This window comes from Nomascus leucogenys, chromosome 17 (assembly GCF_006542625.1).
Source record: "Nomascus leucogenys isolate Asia chromosome 17, Asia_NLE_v1, whole genome shotgun sequence".
NCBI classification, from domain to species: domain Eukaryota; kingdom Metazoa; phylum Chordata; class Mammalia; order Primates; family Hylobatidae; genus Nomascus; species Nomascus leucogenys.
This window is the reverse complement of record NC_044397.1, coordinates 80,380,044-80,397,807: the sequence shown is the minus strand read 5'-3', so window position 1 is coordinate 80,397,807 and position 17,764 is coordinate 80,380,044. Positions and strand designations below refer to the sequence as shown.

The following is a 17,764-nucleotide window of genomic DNA, read 5'->3' as shown; positions in this document are numbered from 1 at the left end:
GTACATTGTGTAACACCATTAATATATCAAAGGAAGCAAATGGAACTTTAGAGAGTGCTAAGGGTGTTTCTGGTATTGCAAAAGACACAACTCAGGTATGGGAAATGAGTTAATTATTCATAAGGATGATTACGTTGGTTTGAGTAGTAAGCATTTTCCTTTTTCACATTAGGACACACACCCACACACACAAACACACACACACACGCCCGTGAATGTAGCAGGACGAGCCGCAGACAAAACTCCCTCGATACAGAGTTGAGGAAGGAAAGGGCTTTATTCGGCTGGGAGCATCGGCAGACTTATATCTCAAAAACCAAGCTCCCTGAGTGAACAATTCCTGTCCCTTTTAAGGGCTTACAAGGGGGTCCGCGTGAGTGGGTCGTGGTCAATTAAGCAAGCAAGGGGTACGTGACTGGGGACTGCATGCACCGGTAATTAGAACGGAACAGAACAGGACAGGGATTTTCACGATGCTTTTCCATACAATGTCTGGAATCTATAGATAACACAAGCAGTTAGGTCAGGGGTTGATTTTTAACTACCAGGCCCAGGGCACAGGCCCGGCTATCTGCCTGTGGATTTCATTTCTGCCTTTTAGTTTTTGCTTCTTCTTTCTTTGGAGGCAGAAATTGGGCATAAGACAATATGAGGGGTGGTCTCCTCCCTTATTTCCCCCTTTGAGAATCTCACTCAATAGTGGGAGTTCGCACTTTCATTCTCACTACCAATGTCTTCTTGTAGGACAGATCGATAGTGATTCATATAGTACACTTGTGCTGAAGCATTTTGGTGAACTAAGGTAGCAATTAAGGTTTTTTATCATTTGAAATAGTGCAGGTAGCAAACAAGGGAGTAGTAAGCAGGTTCCTATTACTATTATAATTCCTATTATAAGAGTTTTAAATCCTCCTAGCACTGGGAGCCATTTTCCAAACATGGCCCCACGATCAAATCCATGCCACACTTGCATGGGCACATGTGCCAGTTTTGTCATATCTCTATGTCTTCAACTACTTGCCCTTGATCATCTATATGTAGACAGCAATTAGTAACCCCTCCCTCAGTTGCTAGCAAGTAGTCAAGAGCCAATCTATTTTGATAGACAGCATTTCTCATCTGAGTTTCCTGCTGGGCCAGAATAGTCAAGGCTCTGCCAGTTTTATTAGTGATTATTTCTAAGACAGCTTGTAACCGTATGATTTGGGTGAGCATGTAAATGAGGGTCCTGTATCCCCACGAGCCATCTTGTGCCCAAGTAGCAGGCTCATAGTATTGTATGATTCTCTCAGGGGGCCATTCATCATCTTTCCAATTACCTATAGCTATGCTTCTCTTTTCACAGGAAGCATAGACAGGGAAGCCCAGGAGTTCACCTGTTTTTATGGGCAGTAGGAAGAAGGATGATTTAATAGTGCCAATAACACAACTACCTGCCCACTGGTTGGGTAATTTGGCATAAGCTCTATGCCCACATATCCAGTATAATCTGGTGGGGGCTGTCCAGTCCCGGTGGGACTGCAGGTGCGTCCACACGGTTTGCAACTTTGGGAATTTACTAAATGGATTCTTTTTAGTATGGTTTAGACCCCACCAGGTGACTGTTCTTAATTTTATTTTAAACACTGTGACCATAGGGTGCTCAGATGGGTTATAACACACATCAGGCTGGGTACTTCCTGGCTACACACCTTGTACTGGGTGGTATTACACAAACAAGTCCCTTTTAGGGTTCCAGCACATTTATAATAACTATAGAACAAAAAGACAGTTTTAACTTTTTGCCCTACCTTAGTAACCTGGTGTATACACTGGGAACAGTCCTTAGTTTGAGGAAGGTCAGTTGAAGTCCCTACTGTACAAGTCCAAAATTTAAGGAAAATAAATCCCACGGTGAGTTTCCTCACACTTTGGCCGCGCGTGGACCAGTCAGCTTCCAGGTCTGACTGGATCAGGGCTTGTTGTCTTCTTCAGAGTCACTTTGCAGGGATTGTCCGGGCTTGGTCTCGCCTCCCAGGTCTCAGGTGCTGCGGGTTTCATGCAGCTGTGGTGGATCCAGGCTGGGATTCCTTGACCACTGTGGGAGTGGTCAAGATGACAGTCTGGGGTCCTTTTCACCATGGCTGCAAGAGGGCTATGTTCTAATCCCTGATCTACACCTGATCACCTTTGCTGTCTTCTGTACCAAGTCAGCCACAAACGCCAGCCCATTGTCCAAGCCAATTCATAAGGGCAGTCCAAACCTAGGGATGAGATCTCCACATTTGGGCATCTTGGTGAAGTCTACTTGGAGATCTTCAAAGGGGGCTGCTCCATAAGCCTGAATGCCGGGCAGGACAGTTAGACCTTGCCTAGCATTGTGCTGCTAGGAGGTGACACACTGCTGTGCCACTGTTTTGGCAAGGGCTGACAGATGCGAGATGTAGAAGTACTGGCCTAACAACTTTTCAAGTGACTCTTGGCCTAGGTGGGTGGTCTCATGCACAGCCAGTACGACTGCAGCTCCTAGCAGTTGTGGCATGGCTGTTCTTCCATCTGATAGCGGATCCATCCTTCTATCACCTGCCCTCATTCTGGTTGATGAAATGCCAGGGTGAAAGGGATAGCCATTGGACTAAAGCACAAGTGCCACTCCAGTTATTCGGCAGAGTATCCAGTAAAGGTCCGCCACAATACCACCACGCATCCTCTCGGGGATGAACAAGGGCTGACTTATTGGTAAACTCTTGAAAATTCTTAAGCTCACCGCATCCCTTCAGGTCTCCAAGGAATGCTAAGTTTCCTCGCTGTCGTGAGAGACACAAAGTGAACTTAGTGTTGGGAGATGGAAGCTGGATGGCCCTCAGGGGCTGACCCGCAGGGTGCCGGACTTTGGGATACAGCAGAGAGAGCTTGGCACAACCTATTACTCCAGGCTGTAGAATCCTGGAAAAGAGCTACCATGAAGTCCACGCCTGGTCGACTGGAGGACCACCTTAGTGGAAAGGGGACAATCTGGGCCTCTGGCCTACCATGTGCACAAGCATAACAATTGCTTTTGTTTAACATGCCAATGGTATATTTGATTCATTCCAACCAGACATTTGCATCTTGGTATCCTGTCTTAATTGTCAAAGTTTGTTTTAAGTCTTTAACTTCTATGATCCTCTAATAAAATAAATGTATGGTTTCAGGAAATTACAAAAACTGGTTGGGGCAGTCCATCCTTGCTCTTTAGTGGTCCACAGAATGTTGGACCAATTATGGCATAAAAGCTCTACACTGGGGGGCAAGACTCCTGGTTAACACTGGGGTCTTTGTCGAAATCTCCTCAGATAAAATGGTCCTAATTTACTAATGCCTAGTCTGAGGAGAGTCAGGAGGGACAGAGGTACTTTTCTGAAGTAGAGAGCTGTCTTTGACTTGGCAAGTCCCCACAGGGTATAACAAGGCAAGCATCAAATGCAATAGTTTGAGGCGAAATTGACTTGGTTATGTTAATAACTAGATGGTCAGCAATAGAGCCAGGAAAGAAGAAAGAGTAATAGAATAGATGAAAGAGTTAAATTTTTCTTAGCTTTAGTTTGGTAGGGTTTTCCCCTGGGACTATGGCCCACGACTCTGGAGGGGGTGGTGCTTTCTTGACTCGGGTGTGATGAGTCCATCCCTTTTTCGCTGTACAAACAGCAGTCTCGGTGGTTAGCAGCACAAGGTAGGGTCCTTTCCAGGCTGGCTCAAGTCTTTCTTTTTTCCACCCTTTGATGAGGCTGGTGCTGGTTTACCAGAAATTCTAGGGATGGTACATGTGCTAAAAGACTTTTAGTTTTGAGGGAAAGGAAAGTGGAAGATAAACCAAGTATATAATTTCTAAGAAATTGACCTTTTGTTTTAAATGTGGGGACGTCAGCAGTGGACTTTATAGTACCTTGGTGCCTTCTTACTGAGAAATTTCCTTTAGCACCCATTTTCATTAGTTTTTAGACGAAAGAAAGCCAAACACCATTTTATATTTGACAATGCTTCCTGTATGACTTTTATACCAGATAAGCTAAATTTCACCTTTATATTAGTGTGTTATTAATGTTACACTTAGTTTTAATAAAACTTTGTAGACATATTTATTCAATTTTTAATGTCTGACCATAAGGTAAGATTTTTATAGACTCTCTTCACCCTTTTATAATTTTTGTAAAAGAGCAGGTTAGTGCTTTAAGAAAAACCCATTGTGTTTTTACTTTAATGTCCAGTTCACAGAAAAACTGGATGATGCCCCTTTAACTTTAGCTAATATGTTTATACACAGAATTTTCTTTACAGTTAACGTTTTAAAACTTGCTTAAACCTTCAAAACAAATTTTTTAACCTTTTAATGTAGGTAAAAATCTACGTTTTTATGCCTCCTTATAATCCTTTTATTAAAAGTATATTTTACTTTTCTTACACACCTTGCATATAAACTGTTCCTTCAATAGTTTTACATTCAGGAGGCCTAATTACTTTTAAATTATACAACATTTCTTGCATAAATTCCTTTTTTATAACACACATTTTTTTCTTGTTTCACGACTTTCACAGACAATTCTTCAACATGTCTCAACTTTCTGACTTATTGCAAACTTCCCTTTCTTTAAACAACGAATTAATTTATTTTAGGACAATAATTTACTAAATAACGTTCTTTTTACATAAATTCTACCCCCTTTTTCTCTCTTTTTTTTTTTTTAAACTTAGGATAGTTCTGAACTGGTGAGGTGTGCTCACAATGAGGTTTCCTTTAAAAGTTATTTTTCTACTTTTTTTCTGTTAGCAAAGCTGTTGCCGCTACAGACTGAATGTATTTGGGCCATCCGCGGGTTACTGGGTTAAGGACTTTTGATAGGAAGGCTACGGGTTGTCAGTGGTCTCAGTGCTTTCTGGCTACGCCCTTGTTTACACTGACAACAAAGTGGTATTGGAGTGTTATAAGATCACGGAGAAGACCTTTAATTATCAATTATAGGTTCTAAATTTACCTTGGTTTTAAAGGAATAGCGTACACTGTTTTTTTCTTAACTACTTGTATATCTCTTTCTCTCTTTGACTTTCTTCTATCTCTGTCTCTTCCTCTCTCTCTCTGCCTCTTTCTCTTTGACTCCCTCTTTGTGTCTCTTCCTGTCTCTCTTGCTTTCTTTCTTTGCCTCTTTTGCTCTCTCTCTCTCTCTTTCCTCTCTCTCTTTCCCCTCTCTCTTTTCTCTCTGCTGGTCTTTCCTTGCCTCTGCCAGCCGCTTATGCTGCTGTTCTCCTCTCTCCTTCCTCTTCCCCTAGGGGAGAGACCGGCAGGAGTGGAGCTACTCTTTCTTCCTTGGCTGTCTGTCCCTTTGCCACTAGTGCTACTGCTGCCTGTCCTCTTAACCCCTCTGGGGGGTCTAAAACCAGCTGCAACCAAGTATCTATATATGGAAACTGATCTGGGTGTCCTGATTTACCAGTTACTTTGTGTCATACCTTTGAAACTAGAGACCTGTCTAGGCTTCCTTCTGATGGCCATCCCACCTCTAATGCCCGCCAATCTATCTCACACAAAGCCTTAAGCTTTCCAGGTGTCACAGTGATTCCATAGTCCCCACTGAATCCTTTCTTGAAATTCTTTAACATAGTTCCTAATGGGGTAGGCTTACTTTGTGTTTTACTCATTTTCCTCTCTCGGGAGACAAAACAACACTCTTACCACAAAGAGGGAAGGGAAAAAGGGGCAAAAAGTCACTCACTCCCCAAGCAATTCACACTAAAACCAAAGTATGGATAAGGAGTTACTCATTCATCAAGCAATTTGAGCCAAGTCAGAACCGAAATCAAAGCCAAAACAGTTCAAATCCAAAAGTCAATACCGAAATCTAAACCAAAACAGTGCAAATCCAGTCAAAATCAAAACCAAAACCAAGGTGCCGATAAAGGCATGCCGTGGGTGATCAGGCCACACTTCCACTCAGATGGAGTGGGCAAGTTCCAAGACCAGTCTTACCGTGTTCCAGATGTCCGGACTCCAAGCGCCGATTCCTTCCCGGTGTTCAGCTGCTGCATTAATCCTCCGTAGGGGCCCACCGTGTGCTGCTCTGGCGAGGCGTTCCACCACGGCAACTGCCCACCTGGGAGCACTCTCAGGATTCGCGTCACTAAAGCCAGCAGGAGTCCCCCGCAGGGATGTTCCACAGGGCAGACCTAAGCCTCCTAAGTGGCTGCCTCCACCGCCCGCTAATCACCTCACTTCTGGGTCAGGGAACCAAGAAATGTAGCAGGACCAGCTGCAGACAAAACCCCTCAGACACCGAGTTGAGGAAGGAAAGGGCTTTATTCGGCTGGGAGCATCGGCAGACTTACAAAACCGAGCTCCCCGAGTGAGCAATTTCCGTCCCTTTACAACTCTAAGGGGGTCCACGTGAGAGGGTCCTGATCCATTGAGCAAGCAGGGGGTACGTGACTGGGGGCTGCATGCACCAGTATCAGAACAGAACAGAACAGGACAGAGATTTTCACAATGCTTTCTCATAGTGTCTGGAATCTATAGGTAACACAAGCAGTTAGGTCAGGGGTTGATCTTTAACTACCAGGCCCAGGGTATGCGCCCGGTTATCTGTCTGTGGATTTCATTTCTGCCTTTTAGTTTTTACTACTTCTTTCTTTGGAGGCAGAAATTGGGCATAAGACAATATGAGGGGTGGTCTCCTCCCTTATGAACAACACAGATTTGAACTGTGTGGGTTCAATTATACTCAGATTTTCTCCTGCCTGTGCCACCCCCTGAAACAGCAAGAGCGACCCCTCCTCTTCCTTCTTCTCAGCCTACTTAATGTGAAGACAATGAAGGCAAAGACTTTTATTGTGACCCACTTCCACTTAATAACAGTATATGTATTTTCTCTTCCTAATGTTTTTCTTTCTTTTTTTTTTTTTTTTTTTTTTTTTGAGATGGAGTCTCGCTCTGTCGCCCAGGCTGGAGTGCAGTGGCACAATCTCGGCTCACTGCAAGCTCCGCCTCCCGGGTTCACGCCATTCTCCTGCCTCAGCCTCTCCGTGTAGCTGGGACTACAGGCACCCGCCACCACGCCTGGCTAATTTTTTGTATTTTTAGTAGAGACGGGGTTTCACTGTGGTCTCGATCTCCTGACCTCATGATCCGCCCGCCTCGGCCTCCCAAAGTGCTGGGATTACAAGCGTGAGCCACCACGCCCAGCCCTAATGTTTTTCTTCATAACATTTTCTTTTCTCTAGGTTAATTTATTATAAGAATACAGTCTATATTATATATATCATACAACAGATGTGTTAATTATCTGTGTTGTTGGGAAGGCTTCTGGTCAACAGTGGGCTATTAGTAGGTAAGATTTGGGAGAGTCAAAAGTTATATGTGGATTTTAACTGCATGGGGTATTGGCACACCTAGCCTCTTTGTTCAAGAATCAACTGCAATATTTTCATAGCACACTGGAATCGACAGAGGGGCTCCTGGGGCTGGAGGTGTCCCGCCTGGGGCTCCAGTTGCCTCAGCTCTCTCTTCCAAGGGCTGAGGGGGTTCTAGAATTGTGGCGTGCCTTGGAAATGTTAGGGGAAAAGGTACGGGGACTCGATGGTTTCCAAGTGTTTTGTGTCCTGGGGTATTCTCATCTCCAACCCCCATCACTTCCAGCAACCTAGTATGTTCCTCTTCGAAAGAGTTCGGGCAAGGGTCTTGTTCTGCTCCCCTTTAGCAGCCAAATAACCTTCCCATTAACCTGGAAAAACAAAGACAAAAGTGGCCTAATTTTCCATGTTATTTATTCACATTCAACTAGCTACATGACGGGGATAAGCAAACTAATAGGAGCCTTTTGGGGAGGCACAGAGGTACGGATGGAAGGGTGGGATTAAAACAAATAATTTTCAGTGGTTACGTGGAAGATTTACAAATATCCATTAAAAAAGTATCCTCTGGATAAAATAATCAGAAATAAAATAAATTAGCCACTTCTGATCACTGCATTCCCCAAAGTCTCTGAAAATGGTTTGCACTTTAGACTGTCATGATTTGCAGATATTTACATGACGCAGGTTTCCAACACAGAAAAATGAAGACTAACACTGAGTAACAGATTAGTACAATGCAGAGGAAAACAGAGCAAATGAAAATAGCTATCATCTGGTAGCAAAAATAGATTTATGCCAGTGTTAATATCAAAATTAAAGACATCCAAACAAATCATGCCAATACATTGGAACTATTATTCCTAAGACCATAAGGACACCTTCTTATTGCTTCTACTCGTAACTAAAAGGTCTGCGGAGATTCTGTAGTAGCCAGAAGGCATAACTTGTAGTGTATGTAGTAGGGGCTACATCAAGGTTCAACAGCCAAATAAAAACTTTACTATTTTTATTTTAGGCTTGACATCTTTAACAGTAGAACAAGATCACTCATGACAAATCTGGAAGATGCGGATGGAAGACAGTGCTTGAAGCCCAAGCAAATGATTTACTACAAGTAATTAAAAGCAGAATATGAGAAAAGCAGCAGTGTAAATGAAGTAAACATTTAAAAAAATATTAGTTTGTATATTTCCCCCAGGAAGTCTCACAGGAAGCACAGGACACCTGTGCGGCTGTTTGGGCATCCTGGGTACTTTTTGCCCTCAAGTGAACTCCCATCTCTTTAGTTAGGACCAGAATCCACCTGGCTTGTAGGAGAGGAACTACATGGAGAAGCTGCATTGAGGCTTTCATTATTAATACCTTTGACTCAAGGGAATACCAGCTTTGGGGTGCTTTGGGGCCTGGGGAGGGAACTGATTGGCTCTCCTGCTACACTGGAGACTGTTAGCTCATTTCTGAATGGATTTCCTGCAGTGTGGGGTAGTCGACAGCTGTGACAGGAACATCGCCTGAAGTGCAGGGTGGTTACCTGCACAAAGTCCCATTTCCAAGAATTTCTGTGTAATTCACCAGAAATTTTGGATGGAATAATTAGAAAAAAGAAAAGAGGTTAAAACATGTAACTCAAATGGTACAGTGATTAGCATTATTTAACCAGGAGATTTACAGTCCAGAAAATTAAATTCTACCTTGATTCTTCCCAAATGATGCCACGTTTCTGTTTCCTTCCTCTTAAAAGTATAAAATGTCCTAGAGACAGACATTTGGGGGAAAGATGCTTTTGAGAAAAGGGACAGAAGGATAAAAGAAGTCATTTCCCCCTCAAGATAGTTTTAAGCTTATAATATCAGGATGCATCACCAAGCTGTTTAAATTTCAGAAAAGCCCTTTATAGATGCTAGTACTGACTAGATTTTAAAATCTGCATATAGTTCTGTATCATATTTTAATTCATTCCCACCCCCATCTCAAATAAGATGACTATAGAGGTGATGTTTCGTCCAGTTGTCCTTGGGACTCTAAAATAAAGCATAAGGGAAAGTGAAATAACAACATTAGGATAATTAAAGATTTTCCAAATGCCACATGACAGTGCTACATCCATTCAGGCTGTACATTTTGTTTTTGTTGCTTCTTTCTTTTTTGAGCCAGTCTCTAGAGCAGGCCAATTTAACAGCCAATATTACTAAGATTCTACATTTATCCTCACACTGTGGAAACTACATTTGTTTTCCCCTTGAGTGCCCTTAAATCTACAGCCTGCTTCCTCATCTCTGTGAGCAGAATTTGGATAAATGCTTGAGATGGAAAGAACAAAGCATACACCAAAGAATCTGACTGTGTCATTCAACTGCTTAGAAATGGAAATGATATTCACATTGTGTTCATCTTGGCATCTCGATAAAATGAATCCCATATTTAATGAGTTGTTTAAAAATGCCAGTCACGTGCAGATTCCAGAAGGCTACAGATCCACTTTGAATAACTCTCCATTTTGAAAATGCAATATTGTCCAACTGGTTATTTGGTGTGACAATGAAAAATCGTGCATTCTTTTCCTGTAATTATTTTACTCTTCATTCATAACATTCAATATGCTCTGAATTTCTTTAAGTATCTAAAAGTGTTTTCTGGAGAAATCTTTTTACTACATCATTATACTTGATATTCCATAGGATTGCCATGGACTTTAGAATAAAAGGCTTAACAATTAGGCTTTGGTTTTAATGTCATCTGGACAGAAGTTGGAAATGCCTTGATAACACAATTCAACTACTACACGTATTATTGTAATGTGAAATAACACATTTAAAAAGATAAAGGTTCCCCTTTCAGTAGTTATAATCTGTATTATTCAAGACTGCTGCAAAACTCACAAAAGAATGATATGGATAACAAGGAAGTATAGGAAAGGGGTAAGACACTTACTTAAAGCTTTACCAGAACACAACACAAAGCAAGGACATCAATTCTCTACATTTGTCTATAAGGCAGATGGCAACTTTTTATACAAGATCTAAAATATGGTGCTTATTAAGAGGTAGAAAATACTAAAACAGCATTTAAGAAAAACATGTTGAGTTATCCAAAACAATCAGTTATTTTGCTAAACTTTTACAAAGTCAAACTGCTGTGTGGAATAAACTATATGTTTTATATTAAACTGGGACATTCCATACTCAACAGGGAGGTGATCAAACGGAGGGACAAAAAACTAGAGGTGAGGTGGGAAGCAGGAAACAGTCTCTTAACTTCTCAAGGACTCAGCTCTCACTAAGGAGAAATTTCCTACTGTCTCTCTGGGATGCTATTGTGATATTTAATTAATTGGAATTCTTCTATTAATAATTTCTCTGAGCAAGAGGGTACAATTTTGCATATAAGGCAATAGAACTATAGGGAGGAACAAGTTCAAATGCTTCCTTTTCAAGAAGGTGCTGTATTCGTCTTATATAAAAATATACATTCCATTAATCTTATATCCTCTTCCTAACCACTAAAATGCAAATGAAAATATTCTTCAGACTCCAGCACCAGCAAAATTGTTCTGTATGAGCAATTCAAGAGCTGTCTGAGGCAAAAAGATATCTCAGCTACCAAATTAAACTTGGGTAGCTTACGCATGGGTGAGTAACCCTGGGTATTCTTATTTCTTTATGCACCTGGGAGAGGTTGATTTTTTTTCTACAACATAATTTTATAAGGCATAAATTTAATTGGAATCTTCCCTAACCTTTGGAAAATTAGTGTTAAAGCTTCTTTTTTTAACCCACACATGAACATTCAATCTTTCATTTTTATTAAATAGTTTATATAAAAACAGAAATGTCAAGGTGTTCTACATTCATATAAACAATCAGGGTAACATTTGAAATTGTAAAGAAATGCACTGAGGAAAATATAGACTTAAAGAGTTACAATGCTAAGCTGAGCACAAGTGATCATCCTAGAGTATCTTTTAAATATATAAACACAGGTTTGTGCTGCTTCAGAAGGCAAGCACGGGAGAAATACACTAACGTTATCTTTCTTCTTTACTTTTTCACCATAAGACAGGATGGTCCAGTTTGGAAAAACCAAGATCTTTTCTAAGTTCCAAATAGATGCCGTTGCTCACCCAAGAGTCATCGTCGGATTTCCTGTGAAAGAAGAAACAATTTCTTGCAGACTCTTGAAACCAGCGTCATATTCTCAAGTCTCTTTCCTTCCTAACCACCCTGCTTTCCCCATCCTCATTCCCACATGCATTCAGCATCCCAGCGTGTTGGGACCAGGAATTCTGGGAATTAGAAGTCCAGAAATAATTTTGTTACTTTTTTTTTTTGAGATGGGAGTCTCGCTCTGTCATCCAGGCTGGAGTGTAATGGCATGATCTCGGCTCACTGAAACCTCTGCTTCCCAGTTTCAATCGATTCTCCTGCCTCAGCATCCCGAGTAGCTGGGACTACAGCCATGTGCAACCACGCCCAACTAATTTTTGTACTTTTAGTAGAGACAGGGTTTCACCATGTTGGCTAGGCTGGTCTAGAACTCCTGACCTCAGGTGATCCACCCACCTCGGACTCCCAAAGTGCTAGGATTACAGGCATGAGCCACCACGCTGGCCCATTTTGTTACTCTTGACTTTAACTTCTCAAACTTACAGGCTATGAAAAGTGGTGCTTCTGAGAGAAGGAGGATGTGGGGAGAGTCTGTCATATATAAAACATGACTTGCATGACTGTCAGCACCTTGGGAATGACTGCATGAAAGCTACACATCAACCAGGTTGTGCATAGGAAGTGGTTAACTTTTTTTTTTTTTTTAAAGGAGGCCGGTGTGGTGGCTTATGCCTGTAATCTTAGTAATTTGGGAGGCCGAAGCAGGCACATCACGAGGTCAGGAGTTCAAGACCAGCTTGGCCAACATGGCGAAACCCCATGCCTACTAAAAATACAAAAATTAGCTGGGCATGGTGGCGGGTACCTGTAATCCCAGCTACTCAAGAGGCAGAGGTAGGAGAATTGCTTGAAACTGGAAGGCGGAGGTTGCAGAGAACTGGGATCACAGCACTGCACTCCAGCCTGGACGACAGAGCAAGACTCTGTCGCAAAAAAAAAAAAAAAAAAAAAGTAATTGGAAGCCATAAGAGTCTGGAGAGATTAGTCCTGATTTTCTATTCTTTGAATAGAGAATATATGACACAGACCAAATTCAAAGGGCGCAAAAGGGTATACAGCTTCAAGTTTTTATCTTCCCCCGTCTGCCAGCCTCCTGATTCTTCTCCTCAGAGGTAGTGATGTTAATCAGCTTCATTCTTTCAGGGAAATTCCGTGTGTGTGTGTGTGTGTGTGTGTGAACACACACTCTATACCCTCTCATTTTGACCTAATGTTGCACCAGACACTGTTCTACCCTTTCAGCTTTCACATAATGAAATATATTGGAGATCATTTCCGATTAGTACAATAAAGCAAGGGTCAGCAAACTATGGCCCAAGGGTCGAATCCAGCCTTCTGCGTATCTCTGAAATACTGTTTTATTGGAACGTGGCCATGTCCATTTGTTTAAATACTGTTTATGGCTGCTTTCAATGCTGAACAGCGGGGCTGCATAATTGCTGCTGAATGAATTGAACCTGATGGCCTGCAAAACCAACAATATTTATCATTTGCTCTTTATAGGAAAAGTTTGGTGACTCCAGCAATAAGGGATTCCTCATATTCTTTTTATACGGTTGTATGATATTCCATTGTATGGATGGACCACAATTTACCTAACAGGTACCCTACTGATGGGTACTTAGGTTATTTCCAAACTCTAGCTCAACATATGTTATTTTGTGTGTGTGTGAGTATGGTTACATTAACAATTCCTGTAATCAGCATGGCTGGGTCAAAGAGTATGTGCATTTGTGATTCTGACTGATATTATCATATGGTTTAGAAGCAAAAGTGGAGTGTGCCTGTTTTCCCACACTCTCAGGAATGTAGATTTTTATCACACTTGTTTCCCTATTCCAGTAACACTATGTGTTTAAAAATGAGTCAATCTGTGTATCAGACAGTTCACTATTTTAAAACAAAGAGGCTCAATTTGGTCTGAGCTCCAGCTTCCGCTTAGAATTTTCAGTGATTTTGTTGTTGTTCCTCAGTAAGTGTTAATGACAACATCCAAGTCCCCATATTCCTCTCCAAAATCTCTTTGCCAGGTTTCTAATTTGAACGGTCCCATGGAGGACTGCTACTGCTGAACAAGTCTCGCTGTTTCTCCAATTGAAAAAGATGTCCCCATCTAATACTATGATCATTTTATAGACAGTCAAAAAGAAAAAGAGCAATGGCCACCCCAGCTGAAGCAGCTTTCCGTCCTTTTTCATTCCAGACATAATTCCTTCCTGATTGCAATGACAGCATAATCACATTCTGTATCTTGCATTTACATGGTAATGTGTTTCCAGCAGAGCTCCGCAGGCTTCGTAAGGTCATCCTTAATGCCTCATGTTGGATCGAGTTGGTGAATCTCCTTAACTAGTCCTTGAGACAGTTTGGTTACCTACCATTTTTAATGATCCTAAAAAGTGCTGTAATTAACATCTTTATAATTGTAGATTTTTCTTTTTTAAAAAATGAAAATAGACAATGTATGGAAGAAAAAGAACCAACCTACTTAAGGGTGTAACGTGTTTATCTATTAACTGATCAGTAAATCAACTGATCAGTCTGTTAATCTATCCATTTTTCTATTTCTTGCCTTTTTCAAAAAAGAACGTAACATTTCCATCTTATTCTTTAAATGTTTAAATGAAGCTTGAATATTTCAGGATGAAATTTTGGCCAGTTGATTTTCAATCACTAATATCTTGAATTTGTGGAAATGATCAGAAGGGATCTAGTAAATCTACATCAACTTTAGGGAAAAGAGCATTATATTCTTCAAGACAAAACCTTATTTGTTACTATTTTGATGTTTTGGAATACATATTTTATTCCTGCTGCTGTTATTCATAACTAAATCCTCCTAAAAGTACTTCTGTTTTCCACTAAAAACAAACAAAAACACAAACAAAAAACATCCCAAAACAATGAAAAGACACTGGTGGCCCTGGAAGGACTTGGGCGGATGGAGTAGAGCAGGAACTTGCTGCTTTTCTACATACACCGATTTAACTTTTTTTAAAAAAGAAAACAGAAAAACTAAAATCACATAGGCCCTGGCCTGGTAGTGAGGAGAGTCAGGCCACATTCTGGGGTATTATACTGAGTCCTTCAACAGATCCCCTACCTGCCTTGAGCTTTCTCTTCTACTCAGTTATAGGAGGAGATGGGGAGGTGAAGGGTTGAAGATCTCTCAAACCTCCTTTAAAAATTTAAATCTATTGGCCAGGCACAGTGGCTCTTACTTGTACTTTGGGAGGCTAAGGCAGGTGGATCATGAGGTCAGGAGATTGAGACCATCCTGGCCAACAAGGTGAAACCCCGTCTCTACTAAAAATACAAAAATTAGCTGGGCATGGTGGCACACGCCTGTAATCCCAGCTACTTAGGAGGCTGAGGCAGGAGAATTGCTTGAACCCAGGAGGTGGAGGCTGCAGTGAGTCAAGATGGCGCCACTGCACTCCAGCCTGGGTGACAGAGCGAGACTCTGTATCAAAAAAAAAAAAAAAAAAAATTAAATCTATTTTAGCAAGACCTTCTTGGCAAGTTATTTTAAAGATAACAGTAAATGCAAGCCCAAGTGTACTGGAACTCCTACAATGCAAGAAACAGACTGCTTAGAATTTCCATACTGCTTAACTGTGGAGTGATCGTGAATGATCTCTGTCACGGTGTAAAACGTGCCTATGGGGGTGACCAACCTTAGCTGTGAATTTAATAAGGAGCCTGGCGCTGGGATCTCAGTTCTGGCAGGTCCTGATTGAGGACCTCCTCTGCAAACTCACTGGTTGAGGGCACTGGGAAAGCTCAAGGAATGCAAAAACGCAGGCCCTAGTCCTGTCTGAAGTCAGCAAGAGGGAGAGCCTGAAGGTAAGTGCGGGGGGCAGGGCCTGGCACAGTGGAGCATTCCCCCCCAGGTGGAAGCAGGAAAAGCCTGGAGAATGCTCTTATCTGGGGACAGTACTGTTCACTTTCTGCGAACCAGAAGCATAACGTGCTGGCACCACCTATCAACCAAAAGCCTTCTCAATCTGGGCACAAACCTGAAAAACCGAGGCTGGTGCTCCACATGATTTTCTTCTAAGACCCGCCGCCTTTCTCTCTGTAGTTGTTCAATCCTCTGCTTTTGTATTTCAGCTTCTTCTAAGTTCCCTTCTTCTAGAAACCTGAGGCATTGAGGAAAAAAAAATGAAAGGATATGAATTCAAGAAAACAAAACAAACATTACTACTCAACTTGCATGTGTCCACGACTGGATATTCAAAATCCCCTCCTATACGTAAGACCCTGCCCCAACCCTTTAATCCATATCTTGAAGTAATCAGAGAAGATATTTTTTGAATTGGTGATATTTACGTAATTCAAAAATTGTATCTACAAAAAAGAATTTGGGGCAAAGTCTTCCTTTCTTCGTTGTCTCTAATTGCAGCCACCGTCACCCTCCCACCCCAGAAAACCTACTTTATTAGTTTCCTCTGCATCCTTCTAGAGATTCTTCATGTGTATATAAACAAATATTAATACACATTCTTACCCCTCCCTCCGTTTAAAAAATATAAATGGCAGCATGCTATGTAGCCCTTGATTTTTGTTTTGGTTTACTTTTTATTTAACAATATATCTTACAGATCTTTCCATGGATGTACATAGACATCTTCATTTTTTAATAGCCACATAATAGCCAGTTGGGTGGATGTATATGAATTTAGACAATTTCCTATGGATAGACATTTGAATCATTTGAATCATTTTAATGTGACAATGCCACAATAAATGACCTTGTATATCCATCATTTTACATGAATAAGTAGGAAAAATCTGTAGGAGAAATTTCTAGAAGTGAAATTGCTGGGTGAAAGGGTGAGTGTGTAATTTATATATTACTGAACTGCCCTTTATGGGGATTATACCCAATTTATATTCCCATCAGCAATGCTGAGAGTGCCCTTTTCTCCCATAACCTCAAAGTGTATAAAACTTCTGAATTTTTGCCAATCTGATAGGTTAAAAATTGGGATGTCGACATGATTTTTAAATTTGCATTTTTCTTATTATGATTAAGGCTGAGCATCTTTTCACATGTTTAAGGGATATCTGCATTTCCTATTTTGTGGACTGTTCATTTTCCTATGTCCATTTTTTTAACACAAACTTAAGATAAATTTAATTGAGAATGTTCACCACAGAAGTTAACAATGCTTACCATTCTTTAAACACCATATACATTATTAATATATACTGTATATTTCCAATTAACTCCATTCTTAGGCTTGATTTAAGAAACACAATTGTAACAGATTTTATACAAAAAATACTTCCCTAAAAAAGCAGACAAACTGCACGAAACAGTACAAGCATAACGTGCATAGCAAGATAGCTTGAAGCATTCTGTGTATGGCTTTCTTTAAAATAAATTAGGGGAATGGGCCCATTTGGGACCAACTGTTACAGCTGACATACGTAAACTGTTTCACATCTTTTTTAGGCACTTGCTAACAACAGTGCTCAATCCCTGCAAAATGAATTTACCTCCCTATGTCCATTTTTTCTAATGGGTTGATCTATTACTAGATTTCTAGAGGAAATTCATGATATGAGTTGCATATACGGACTTCTCCGTCTGTCATTTATCTTTTTTTTTGAGACGGAGTCTCGCTCTGTCGCCCAGGCTGGAGTGCAGTGGCGCAATCTCGGCTCACTGCAAGCTCCGCTTCCCGGGTTCACGCCATTCTCCTGCCTCAGCCTCTCCGAGTAGCTGGGACTACAGGCGCCCGCCACCACGCCCGGCTAATTTTTTGTAGAGACGGGGTTTCACCGTGGTCTCGATCTCCTGACCTCGTGATCCGCCCGCCTCGGCCTCCCAAAGTGCTGGGATTACAAGCGTGAGCCACCGTGCCCGGCCGTCATTTATCTTTTGACCTTGTATAGTTTTATTTATTTTGCCATAAAGAAGGGCTTATGTTCGTTTGTTTTGTGGGGGGGCAGGTTCTCACTGAGACACTCAGGCTGGAGAGCAATGGCGTGGTCTCGGCTCACTGCAACCTCCTCCTCTTGGGTTCAAGCAATTCTCGTGCCTCAGCCTCCCAAGCAGTTGGGACTACGGGCATGTGCCACCACCTGGCTAATTTTTGTATTTTTAGTACAGACGGGGTTTCGCCATATTGGCCAGGCTGGTCTTGAACTCCTGACTTCATTGATCTGCGCGCTTCGGCCTCCCAAAGTGTTGTTTGTTTTTAATAAAGCCAAATGTAACAATCTTTTCTTTC

The 17,764-nt window shown here is 41.4% G+C and overlaps 1 protein-coding gene across 6 annotated transcripts in view; it reads right to left on the bottom strand.

Moving 5' to 3' along the window:
- Positions 1–7,753: 7,753 nt before the first annotated feature.
- The window catches only part of OSBPL3 (oxysterol binding protein like 3), a 199,372-nt gene continuing 189,361 nt past the window's right edge, over positions 7,754–17,764 (bottom strand). For 2 of the 6 annotated variants that reach the window (XM_030796352.1, XM_030796356.1), the window contains 2 exons: positions 15,542–15,664; positions 7,754–11,501 (listed from right to left, as the gene is read on the bottom strand). In XM_030796352.1, the coding sequence (XP_030652212.1) occupies positions 11,405–11,501; positions 15,542–15,664 (220 nt within the window). In that variant the 3' untranslated portion in view covers positions 7,754–11,404. The remainder of the gene's footprint in view (positions 11,502–15,541; positions 15,665–17,764) is intronic. The other 4 variants (XR_004026432.1, XR_004026431.1, XM_030796353.1 and 1 more) reach the window with 4 other exon arrangements.